Below are 13,266 nucleotides of genomic sequence, written 5' to 3' on the forward strand. Positions count from 1 at the left end.
TTCTGTTCCTCCCTCCTTCTCCCCTATATCTTGTTTTTTTCCTTGGATGGTATTTTATTGTTCCTTAGGTCTGGTGTTCCTTCTAGGGCATTACAGTTCTAGGGATTGTATGTGCGGACATCCTTTTATGGCTGATGTCAGCACATATGTACCATGTCCCACATACCTTGCAGTAGCTAAAAGCTGTTGTATGCTGGCCAGGCTACATTCCAGGTCACTCATCACTCCATAAAATGCAGTTTTGATGTTGCCAATACCTCTTCCAGAGCTGTTGCTTTTGGCTGTGTGATGAGGTGCTACTGTTGCCTTCATCTTCTGCCCTTGTCTGATGACATTAAAGCCAAACTTTTGGATGCTTCTCTGGATAATAAAAATCTTTTTGCAACAGTTGTTACTGACATGTTTAAGTCCCTCCAGGATAAGGGTAAGGCCATGCAGGAACTCAAGCATATTATTGTCTCCCCTATACCAACATTTCAAAGGAATTAACCTAAATCTACCTTTGTTTGTAGGCAGACTTGTCAACATCCCAAGGGTAGGAAGGGGTCCAGGCATATTCCTCCTCATAAGTCCACTCAGACTGCTACATCTCAGAAACCTTCCTTTTAGGACAAGCTTGTTTCTATTTGACATTTTACCTCATCTTCCCCTTGGCCAGGTCTTCTTATTTCTCCACCTTTCCCTGTCTCGCCCAAATTGGCAACAGATCACCTCGGACTTTTGGGTACTGTCTGTCATTCATCAGGGATATTTCATTATATGGAAATCTTTTATCCCCTTTTCAGGCATTCTTCAGCCTTTTCTAGACAGCTCTTTTTCTCAGTGTTTTTTCAGTCCCTTTTGATCAGTACACCATTCTAAATTATTCACACTGCCTACCTTGACCTGGCCAAGGCGTTTGACACAATACCCCCACTTGGGGATTGTTGACAAACTCAAGAGGTAGGGTACAGACCCATATGTCACCCGGTGGATAGCCAACTGGCTCATAGACAGGACCCAGGAAGTTAGAATTGGGGAGTCCTCCTCTACAAAGAGGTCATTCACAAGTGGAGCCCCTCAGGGATCAGTCCTTGGACTGCTCCTTTTTGGTATTTACTTCTTAGAAGTCAAGGTCAATGTCAGTGGTCTTTGCCTGACTAAATTTGCAGATGATTGTAAATTAGGAGCTATCATTGAATCTCACACTGACACAAATGCTCTACAGGAGGGGCTGACACAGACAAACAACTGTTGTCGGAGCCGTGGACTAAAACTAAATGCCAAGAAATTCATAATAGTATCCTTTGGAAAGTCACCTACCCCTGGCACCTATCATATTGACAACTGTGACGCCCGTGCCCTGGCCCAGAAATCAAGGAGCCTCAATCCTCACCACTAACACCACTGAGGGGTGTCTCATGTAGGAGGAAAGGATAACAAATACACACAGTAAAGTGCAGTTTCCCTTAAGAGCACACAGAGCTCACAGTCAGTCCGAGGCTGGTCGCTCCCTTGCTCTCCAGGTCCCCAATAAGACTCCCCACTGGCACAGCTATAGGGTCTAGATGTCAGCCTATTGGGCAAGCTAAAACCTCCAGCACTCTCTCTCTATCCAACCAGTGTTTCATGTCCCTGCCCAAATAGCTGACACACACACACACACACACACACACACACACACACACACACACACACACACACACACACACACACACTTTGAGGAGAGTTTATATAACTACACAGACACTCCTGGGGAAGGCTGGCACAGGTTCTCCAGCTGTGCCCCTTTTTCCAGACTATACGGTAGTACCAGCTCCCACCACCCACTATCAGCTACACAAAGGCCCTTAAAAAGGTGTCCAATTATTAATGTTCAATATTATTATCCAAATGGTAGTATAGCCCAGGGCTAAAGCTATTGGAGTGGCTTTGTACAATTTTTCCAAAGGCATGCAATTACTCTAAAGAGCTTAAATTATCTCTACAAAAACAGCCACAGTTGAAAGGGTTTAAAATATTTAATAACAAATAGTCAAAACACAAGACAATACTTTTACTACACAGTGCTAGTCAAGAGTTCAAAAATCACAGAGAAATACTTAAAATAATTCAGTAGTACAGTTATGACATCATGGAAAAACACTTAGTCTAATTTTTCTAGTTTTTAGCTATTTCTAAGAGAAAACACAAGTCTAAGATAAACTTACATATAGAGCAAGCCAGTGCTGGTGAGTTGGATGGTCAAGACAAAAATTCTTAATGCTCTCTGATTCTGTCTGTTTTTAAAATCGTATTCCTTGTTTACATTATATCATTCTTCACACTTCCCTGGGTTCCCAGGCTAACAAACTACATTTACATTCCTCACCTCTGGGCAGAAACCAGAGCAATAAAGGACATTTATGCATGCGAATTTTGGCCATTAACTCTGACCTTAAAACAATAGGCAGGATGCCTCACTCTAGACTTACTGCCTCCGAGTTTTACATCAGAGGGTCACAACATGCTTTACTTGGTCAGTAGAGTTCACTGTTACATTTTTTCAGTTCCACATGTAACACTATTTTTACCATTTAAGACAACAAGCCTGTGGTTTACTTTGATATTTACAGGTGACAAAATTATCTCCAAATTTCTTTCTGGCTAGGCTGGCAGCCTTCATCTGTCTTCACCCAATCTTCATAACAACACACCCCTTAGAGTTGATCTAGTACTCAGGGACATAGGGGCACACACAGATAGTAATTTAGCCTTTGATCATCATGTGTCTACAGTAGTGAGGAAATCATTCTGTATTGCCAACTTATAAACAAAGATATGGCATCTAAATCCAAGTAAGTCATTGTTCCACTGTATTCGACATTCGTAAGACCTGTCATTGAGTACAGTGCCCCCTTTGGTATTTACCTAACCAGGCATATCCAACAATTGGAACGTCCACAGAGGTTCCTCACTAAAAGAATACAGGGCGTAAGTAATATGTCCTATGCAGACTGCCTCAAGGCTTATCCCTGTATTCTGTCTCCTATAGGCTTTTGAGGGGAGATCTATACCTGGCATACAGGGCATTGTCAGACCCCACTGTAGTGGACCTCCTACATATCCACAAAACAAACAGCACCAGAGTTACCCATTCTAAAGACTTAAACCTTGCCTGTGATATAAATAGGACCTGTTGGAGAGATAGGTATGTACCCCATCTATGGAACAGGCTCCCCATCCATGTGAAGCAGAGTTCCTCCCTAACCCAATTCAAGTGCAACTTGGACAACTGGATGGGAAACAGGAAATTCATCCCTGGTTTGGCACGTATATCTCTAATGGTCACAGGTAACCTGTAAATGGTTCATCTCCCAGGCCCATGCCTACATTTATCAAGGGTAGCAGAACTTGTCAGAGATTTGAGATGCATGGCTAGGCTTAAAAAGGCCCTTGTGGTCATTAGCCTGGTAAACCCCTATGAACCTGTTTCACCCACCCAAATGGGAAGGGGTTTTTACGCCAGGAAGTTTTTGGTTCCTTGGAGGGAGGGACTTGGAGACCACTTCGAGACCAATGTCTCAACACTTTTCTTAAGGTCCCTTCTTTCAGGATGTTATCTCTTCAGACCTTTTCCTCTTGTTCTCCCCCAGGCCTTCCTGGTCTCTGTAGACTTCAAGGATGCCTATCTACATATTGCTATTCACCCTCTGTTCAGGAATTTTTATGTTTTTGTGTTTCTTCCTCTCATTTTCAGTTCTCTTCTTTAACCTTGGTCCTTTTACTGCCTTCTGCTGCCTCGTGTGTATTCACAGAATGCCTCGCTCCTGTCATTGCCTTTTCCAGGCCTCAAGGGATACAGATATTGTCATATTTAGATGACCTGCTTATTCAGACTCCTTTTCCCAGCAGTCTTTTGGAAGATCTTCACTTCACCACTTGTCTGTTTAAGTCCAGAATTCACCATCAGTGTCAATAAATTGGTGCTTACACCTTCCAGGATCATATTTTTCTCGACTGCAGGATTCAGAACATCTTCATGTTGGCCTGTCTTTCTGCTCCCAAGGTTTTGTCTCTGACAACCTAGACCATTATCTTCTTCCTCTGTCCTCTATCAAGGCCAGGGCATTTCTCAGGATTCTGGGGTTTATGATCTCCACCATTCCTATGCTTCATCTTGCCAGGCTTCCTAGGAGGAAGCTTCAGTTGTACCTCAAATCAGTGTGGCTTCAACACTGCCACCCCTGGAGTTCCCTGTTTCTTTACTTCCTTGTCTCAAACTCTAGCTCCAGTGGTGGATTCAGCAAATTTCTCTCAATCCAGGATTGCCCTTTCATGCTGCATTTCCTTCCCAAGAACAGTTCATGGACTCCTCTGACCTGGGGTGGGGTGCTTCTTGTGGCTGTCTGAAAGTTCAGGATCTCTGATCTCATCAGACGTCAGACCATATCAGTGTAAAAAAGATGAGGGCTCTGCTTTTGTCTCTGCAAGCCATTCATTCTCTTTCTCTTCCGGCTCCTTGAAAATCTTCACGGACAATACCACTGTGATGTGGTATATCGGCAGGCAGTGTGATACAAGGATCTTGTCTCCTTTGCAGATAGTCTCTTCAGGCCTGGGATCTGGCTATCAGTTATTATCAGTTATTAGGTGCCTTTTTCAAGGGTTTGGAAACCAGTTCCATCCTTTAAGCTACTACTTGGTCCTATTTTCATACTTTTACTAAGCATTACAAATTGGATGTTGTTTCTGAGCTATTCTGCATGAGTTTGTAGATGACTGTTCTGTGCCTTCCTCCTCCCAGTCGTCTTCTCAACTATTGTACTCTCTTCAGTGAAGAATACTGCAACAGTGATATAAAAGGATGTAGTACAGTTGTATAGAATCTTACCATAGCAGTAGATGTCCTTCTTTTCACTGTTGTATTCAGTCCTTTCCTAGTCTGTTATGGTCCTTGCTCCTGTCTTTTCTTACCCTTGTGGCTGAGGGGCTCTGGCTTCCTTTCCCTTCTGAACTTGTTTCTTCTGCATGTACATCTTCTATGTTGTTGTGGGGGTATTTTGTTCCTCCTTGGACAATTCAGTTCTGAGGATTTGTGTCCATACATCACCTTTATGCCCTATACGCTATGCAGGGAGCATACTTGTGACATATAGCACCTATAAAACCTAAAGGCTTGGGTATACTGGACAGATGTTGGGCTATCCTTGGCAGAAGATCCCGTCAGTGAAGAATACTGCAACAGAAAAGAGAAGGACATCTACTGTTAAGGTAGGACTTTTCACAACTGCACTATCTGAAAGATCAGGTCCATGTTGTGTAAATACCCTCCTTCTACTTCTGGCTTGGTCTAGAGGCTTACTGCCATTTTCTTTATGGCTTTAATAGCACTCAGTAGCCATTGAAGGGAGTGGGATGGGAGGAAGGACTGTCATAGTATGTGAAAGTTTTCTATGTTAAAATGCCCTTTCCTTTGGTAAAGCTTGAGATTAAATAGTAAAAGACTAAAATAGTTTAGCTTAGAAACTTTTTATAAGGAAAATGTGTTTCAGCTGTTTTCTAAGAGGGCACTGGTGGACTGGAACTCCCTCCCTCTGTTGGTCAGAGTAAGAGAGAGAGCCTTAGTGCCTGTGTTGTTAAGTGGTGATGTTTCACACATTAGGCAAAAAGGGCTTTATGCCCATGCCTGCACATGCCATGTTGTATTATTTTAACATGGAGGTAATCTTGAGAAAGCAGTTTGAGATATGCAGATATTTGCATCAGAAGATGAATGTATGATTGATCAGAGAAGAATTTTGTGTACATTGAGCTTGGAACTGCAAGCAGTTGAAGCATACCATCATTAACATACTAACCAGGACAATGATTTTATAAATTTTACTGGAATGTAGTGGAAAGACATTCTGCAGCCTGCTGAAACATTTGAACTGGCAGTATCTACGTCTAACAAGATACAAAGTTTTGTTATGCCTAATTATTGAATTGTCTTTTCAAGTGGGTAAATATATTGCAATAACCAGTGTAGATCTTGTGCTTTCCTCTCACACGTTTATAGGTTTAAAGGCAAGTACTAGGCTAGCTGCTGTTGTGGGCCATTTTAAGCCTGGCCAATTTCCTTTTTGGTGTTTGAATTAACCTATCCCATTTGGTGTTAGACTGATCTTAACCCATCCCATTGTCAATAATTATTTATTACCCCTAGTGATAACAAGTGGGATCATACAGTAGGTAATTTGAATGGACCCTTGCATTGGATAAAGCATTTAGGAGCTGCCTCTGCCCATTAGTACAGGGGGCAGTCATTGGGTAAACTTTTTGTTTACCATCCATAGATCCAAGTTGTGTTTGAATATGGGAAAGGATGAGATTTCTTTTTATGTGGATGGGGAGTCTGTTCCATGGTAGTGGTATCTGCTGTGAGATAAACCTGCCCCCTCCAAACAATTATGTTGATGTTGTGGAAGAGGTTTAGATCAGTAGTATGAGTATTCCTGATGCCATCTGACTTGCTGATGCACAGTAAATCCATCAGTACTGGGTCAGAGGATGCCTTATATGCCAGACACAGGTCATATCTTAGCAGTCTGTAGGATACGGAGTATAGTGACAGGGCTTGGAGTCTGTCCATGTAGGACATATTGTTTAGACTTCGTATGCTTTTAGTAAGGTATTTGCGTGGGTGTTATTTTGTTGAATGCGTCTGGACAGATGCATGCCAAAAGGGACATTATACTCAATGATTGACCTAACGAGGGCTAAGTAAAGGGGTACAATGACATCCTTAGATCTAGACACAAATCCTTTGTTTATAAACTGTGCAATATAGAAGGATTTTAAGCTCCCAAATCTCGAACTGTCAGCTCATAGGGGTGTATTGTCAATGTGGTAGTTCCTCAGTATAGATGACTTCCCAAAGGATATGATATTGCATTTTTTAGCATTAAGTTTCAGTTCGTGATTTTGGCACCATTTGTTTATTTGTGACAAACCTTCCTGCAGGATGGCTAAGTCATTTGGGAATTCAATTAATCCAAATTCAGTTTTCATTTTTTTTCTTTAAATTGTGCTTCCCCTCTTCTTATTGTGTTGGATATTATAGACAAACATGGCAGACTATGATTATCTTGCATATTAAAACTCATAGCATGATAAATTAGTGTAGTTCTTAGCTTGAATTTATCATAGTTCGTACTTTTCAAAATAAATGAATATAAAAAAACTAAACCACAGAAAATAGTATTACAACTTACACAAGTACATTTACACTAATGGGAAAGAATACTTAGACAGAAGCAGAGATATTTTAGAAAAAAATGTATTAAGAATAAAGATTGATCATATGAAAACACAGGAGATACAGTATGGCTTAAGAACAGTGTGAATTTTGCATTTTCTTTAAAGAATTTTAAAGATGTATGGAACAGCCTTCCCCATAAATTAATGGGTTTGCAAGTTGTGAAATCAATCAGAAATACAAGAAACAAGTGTGTGTCAATTGCTTTTTTTACTATTATTTTTTTTTTTTACAGTAGGATTGATGCAGAATGAAAATGAGCAGCCTGGTTTGGCCAGGCTGTTGCTACTTTTCTGCCAAAATTATTTTTTTCTTTCTTTTTGTGTTTTGACCCATAGGATCAAACACCATCAGAAGCCTCATTTATACTCACCCACTCTATTATATTAATTTGAGGTTTCAGTGACCAGTATAAAACGGTTAAAAATGTTTGAAATAATTAATGTGGATCTTCTTGCAGGATGTATGATTTCGGGATGCTTTCTTGGTGGCTGATGATCCATTTAGTTTTACAGGCGTGAAAAATATTTGTGAGTGGGGAAATTACATTTTAGCTGATTGTGTATAATTGATAAAATAAGAAAATGAACATTAAAACTAACATACTTACTTTGATTTGCAGCTGACTGGTTAAGTGGTGTAACAATATTTATTATCAAAGCTGGGATTGGCAAAGCCAGAGTAGAAATCTTTGAAAAACAAATAATACAAAATGGAGGTCACATTGTGGATACATTCTCCCCAGTTGTCACTCATGTTATTGTCGATGATAGAATGGATTGTGACCGTGCACTTCGGCTCTTGAAGACTGAGAAGCTAACCCCAGAGGTTGAGTTGGTGAAGTCAGCATGGCTAAGTTTGTGTATTTCGGAGAAAAGACTTCTTAACACTACTGGCTATAGTGTCTTTATTCCAGACAGGTAGGAACAAAGTCACAGCACAGTGAAAAATAATTGGTTTGTTTAGAAAATTCTGGATGATGTACCAGGCCACTGTATTACAATATGTTTATTAAATTCCTTGCAACTAAATTTTTGATGCTTGATATAATTGAAAGTAACATTTTAAATAGTTGACCATGATAGTTGATTACATGTTGTATATGCTCACATCATATAGATAAATACTCAGCCCATCTTTAAACACTCAATGTAAGCCAACAAGCCAGTTTATAGTGATTTTTTTTTCTTTTATTTTTTATTTATGGATTTATTTATTGATTGATTTTTTTTTGATACACCAATGTAACTGTGTGAGATGCTAGGATTTAAAATTATGATTTTTAGTACTTCATCTTTGATAGTATGTCATATATTCTTCCAAGGTAAAGGCACTGTTGTATGTGCAGGATGTGTAGCTTACTACAATGCATCCTTTTGTGCTTTCTCATTCTGCCACTATTTCCATGTATGCTGTCCAGCTCAACTTGCTCTTGATCTGGCACCACCTCAGTGGTAGACTATTTGTGTTGAGTGTTCATATGAGGTACAAGAAGTATTATCCTTTGAAATGTATCCCCTGCCACTTTTTTCAGTGGCTGTTTAGATGCAAAAATTGTAAACATATTCTAAGTGTAAAAGTTACCTGATAAGAGAAGATGTTTTTATATGGATCACTGCCGTAGTAGCCTCTGCTGTATGGGTTGTAGCTTGCTAAGGAATATAATAGCTGGCCAGCTTCCAAAGCTTTCAGGGCACCTTCCTCATGCCTAAACTGTTAGTCATCTCTGGATGCCAAGCCCTTCAGAGCTTTCTTGCCACACAAGACAGTATTCCTCTGTGAGGTTTTGAGGATCGATGGTCAGTTAATGCTGTTACATTGATTGGCAGATAAGTTCCCTTTGGGGGAAAATTTTGCCACTTTTTTTTTTTTTGAAAAGAGAACTTTTTTGTAGAAAATTTAATTAATGAAGCTAGGAACAAGTGTTTTTAATGACTGTCATGGGACTTATGATTGCTTTAAACGGTAGTGTTGTTTTTTTTTTGTTTGTTTTTTTTTTTTTACGTTTGAGGTGAAAAATTTGTCAAAACTATTAAATCTAATTTTAAACTCCGTTTGCTGTAGTAAATATTGTGTTATTTTATTTTTTGAGGCTGGCGTAATTAAGTGCTTTTTACTATTTTATAATGGGGAAAACAGATACTTTTTTTTTTTTTTTTTTTTTTTTTTACAGCTTAATTGTTTTACAGATTATTGCTGCCAGGCTTCCCCAGGAATTGGACACCTTTTTTGACTTAACCATGAAACAACCTACCAGTTCCTCAGATGTTAATCATTCTTACTGCTGCAATAGCTTTTGGCTATTTGGGCTGTAACCTACCCAGGATAAAAAATTATGGCTGCCTCCTATACTTACACTCTGCTGATTAGCTAGCCTCTGGGAGGGAAATCCTCAGCAAAAGTGTAGACATCTTTAGTACATTCCTGCTGTCTTGAAGGAAAACAACTCGGGCTTCACAGGAGCAACAGTTGGATTGATTATATACTGTATCACTATTTTTATCTCATTGCCTCATGGGTTAACTGTTATTTTTTTTAAACAAGAAACATCTTTATTGAATTATTACCTGTGACACAGGAGGAAATCATACAGTTGTATATAAGAAAACAAACCATGTTGATATATTTTCAATAACAAACATTATACACATCACTTATAATCTATTCAGTCATTGTCATTAAAACATTACATAGCTCATTCAATTCCTGCCTTCCCTTAAAGCTCATTCCTCCTCCAAAACATTATTCTGCATCTATTGTTCCTACATTTCCCTAGTTTGTCTATGTAATTTGCTCCTACCGTCTTCTAAAGATCCCACTTCCAGTTCTTTTACCTGTGTTATTATATTCACTACAAGTACAGTTGATCTGTCATATTCTCTACTTCAAGTACAGTTGGTCTAATTTACAGTTTCCATTTTTTAGTAATTGCTTTTTTGGCAGCTACCAGAATTAAACTCAGCAAGGCCTTAGTAGAATTAGGCAGTTCCAATTATGTATTACAGTTAAAAGCAATTTCCTTAGTTACACCAATTTGCTCACCTAGTATTCCTGACAGAATAGTCTACAGGGAATTTTTCAAGTCTGCCAGTTCACTATACTTCCAAAAAATATGTTCCCAATTACCTCTTTCTTTCCTATCACCCCTCCAACATTTACAGTCTACCTGAGGAAAAATTCTTTGGAGTCTGTTTGGTGTATAAAAACACCTATGTGAACACTTCTAAGCAAAGATCCTAAATTTTGTAGACTTTGTTGTACATGTAGGAGCCATACATATATCCTCCCATTGTTTCTTTGTGAATTACTTATCCAGTCTCTACGCCCAATCCTTTCTAACCTCCTCTGATTCCTTTAGTTAACATGCGATATTTTATATGCCCTACTAATTAATTATCCTTTAACAGCAGCTTCGCCTCTAGATTGTAGTAAAACTCTGCCAGTGATGGTCTTTCAGTTAGGATCCCCCTATTCCTTTCTGTCTATACACTGATATCAGTCCTTGGTAGGGAAGGCAATCTCTAGCCTGCAGTCCAAATTAATTATTGGTCACTTCCTTTTCTGTTACCTTTCCCTCTCTAATTATTTGCTCCCAATACCTTGGCTCATTTGCCTGTTTTCTCCAGTAAATTCCACCCGCTTTCCCTATTCTATGCACCCCTAATTGCAGTCATCCCTATTGGTAGAATCTCCTTTCTCCATTCCTGTGTTAGCTTACTTCTTAGAATACGTTCTGCTACTTTATTAATATAATGTTCTGTACAGTTATTGTTTTCCTTAAGGATTTGCATCCACAGTCCCAGTCTCTCATTATTTCTTTAGCTTTCCCCTGTTTTATCATCATCCCTTTCCACTTTGAATTATAACTTTCTGCTTTCTAGAAGGATCAGCTTTTCCCACTTGACTTTTGTCCTCTTCCTCTCCCAGATAAAATCCTTCGACTCTTTATTAATTGCTATCCAAAACGTTTCCTCTGGTTGCTAAAAATATGCCTAATCTATGTATAAAGCTAAAGGGAATTTTAAAAAGATTTTCACTGTTTGTATCTTGCTATCCATACCCGTAAAACAGCGCTTCCAATTTCGTAGTTTTTGTATCATTTTTTGTTTAGTCTCTTCCCACATATCCTTAACAAAATCCTGTTTAATTCATAGTCCTGAGTGCTTAAATCTGATGATGTCCTTTTCATTGTTCCTCACAAATGGGTGTTGGAGCCAATCCTCCGATCTGATTCAGCCTCATCTACCAGACTTCGGATCCAAAACTCAAGCTTCTTCCTCTGCCCATAATGCTCCATTCCATCCCCAACTCCTCAGATCTCATTTGCCACCATTAAGATGGGACAAACAATCCAACTCGAGTCAATAAGCTAGTTCATTTTTCTCACTTTAAATATTTTACTGTGGTTAACATTAATTTTCTGACAACTTTTCTTCCTCCCTCCAGTTCTTGCTGGTGCTAGGGTCTTCCTTTTCCATTTGTTTTTCTGGTACCATTTTCTTTTGGTACTTTGTCCTGTAATTCTTTCTCATATTATTTCTATCTGTGTGTGTGTGTGTGTGTGTGTGTGTGTGTGTGTGTGTGTGTGTGTATGGGTCTACTTTGGTCGAAAACACATTTGGTCAGAAGTCAGTTTCCCCAGCACACTTCACTGAAAGCTCAATTCATCGAAAACTCATTTAGTTGAAAGTTATACATGGCCTTTTCACCACTGTAGTGCGACCCTGGAGTTAGAATATTAAGTAAGGGGGGTATGGGGGGCATAGCCCCCCACCTATGTTAAACGTTTTAAACTATAGACATGTATACTTCTAAGTTAAATAAACTTTCGAAAAGACAACTTATAACTAAACCATGTGTAGGGCTACAACCCCCCCACACCCCCTTACTTTATATTCTAACTCCAGGATTGCACTACAGTGGGGAAATGGCTATATATCACTTTTGACAAAACGAGTTCCGACCAAATGAGTTCTCAGTGAAGTGAGCTTTCAGTCAAATGTGCTTAGTGAAGTCAGTTTCGACCAAATGTGTTTTCGGCCAAAGTAGACCCATATATATATATATACATATATATATATATACATATATATATATATACATATATATATATATATATATATATATATATGTGTGTATGTATGTATGTACGTACATATGTGGATCTACTTCACTTGACCTACACTCATTTGACTGAAACCCAATTGACCGACACCCAGTTGACCTAAATTTCATTTGACTGACAACTCATTTGACTGACTCCCATTTCACCGACAGCTTATAATGCTGAATTTCAACATACTAAATCTTAAACCATAGACAAGCACACTTAGAACGTCAATAACTAACCCTTTCCAGAACTTAAAAACTGCTTACCCTCTTAACAGAAATGTACAACCAAACTAGGTCGTGGACTGTGCTTAACTGTACTATGTACTAACTCCAGGATCGCACTACAGTGGGGAAAAGGGCATATAACTTTAACTTACTTTACAGTACTCTACACACTGCCACTGCTGCTGGGAACTCAGACATTCACTACATTACTTTGGATACTTCCCATAAAAATGTAAAGAGACAAACTCACATTTAGAAACACTACAATATATATCCATATATATATATATATATATATATATATATATACACACACACACACACACACACACACACACACACACACACACACACACACACACACACACATATTTGTTTAAAAAAGAAAGAGTTTTTCTTTTGGTACAACTTTCTTCAGGTTTCCTTTTCTTGCCTGTTTTAACATTTTTTCTGTTCAAGAATACTTCACATTATCTGAACAAAAAAATGTGAGAGAAACCAACCAGTTTCAAAAAGTGCACTTCTTGTGGGCATAAGATACCCAACTCTGATGCCCACAAGAACTATGTATATTGTCTCGGAGCAGCCCACCTTGACTCATCTTGTGCTGTTTACGTGACATTTAACCCCAGGAGGCTCTCGAACTGGAGAAATGAGTTGATATTAAGAGG

General features: G+C 39.0%; 1 protein-coding gene across 5 annotated transcripts in view; it reads left to right on the forward strand.

Moving 5' to 3' along the window:
- POLL (DNA polymerase lambda) overlaps positions 1-13,266 on the forward strand; it is an 884,755-nt gene that overhangs the window by 305,245 nt on the left and 566,244 nt on the right. For 4 of the 5 annotated variants that reach the window (XM_044056348.1, XM_044056347.1, XM_044056349.1 and 1 more), the window contains exon 3: positions 7,881-8,178. The exons of the other annotated variant lie outside the window; for it this stretch is intronic. In XM_044056348.1, coding sequence (XP_043912283.1) covers positions 7,881-8,178 — 298 coding nt within the window. The remainder of the gene's footprint in view (positions 1-7,880; positions 8,179-13,266) is intronic. 5 annotated transcript variants of the gene reach the window in all.

Source organism: Protopterus annectens, chromosome 14.part0, assembly GCF_019279795.1.
Source record: "Protopterus annectens isolate FY-2018-M chromosome 14.part0, PAN1.0, whole genome shotgun sequence".
In the NCBI taxonomy this organism is placed as follows: Eukaryota; Metazoa; Chordata; order Ceratodontiformes; family Protopteridae; genus Protopterus; species Protopterus annectens.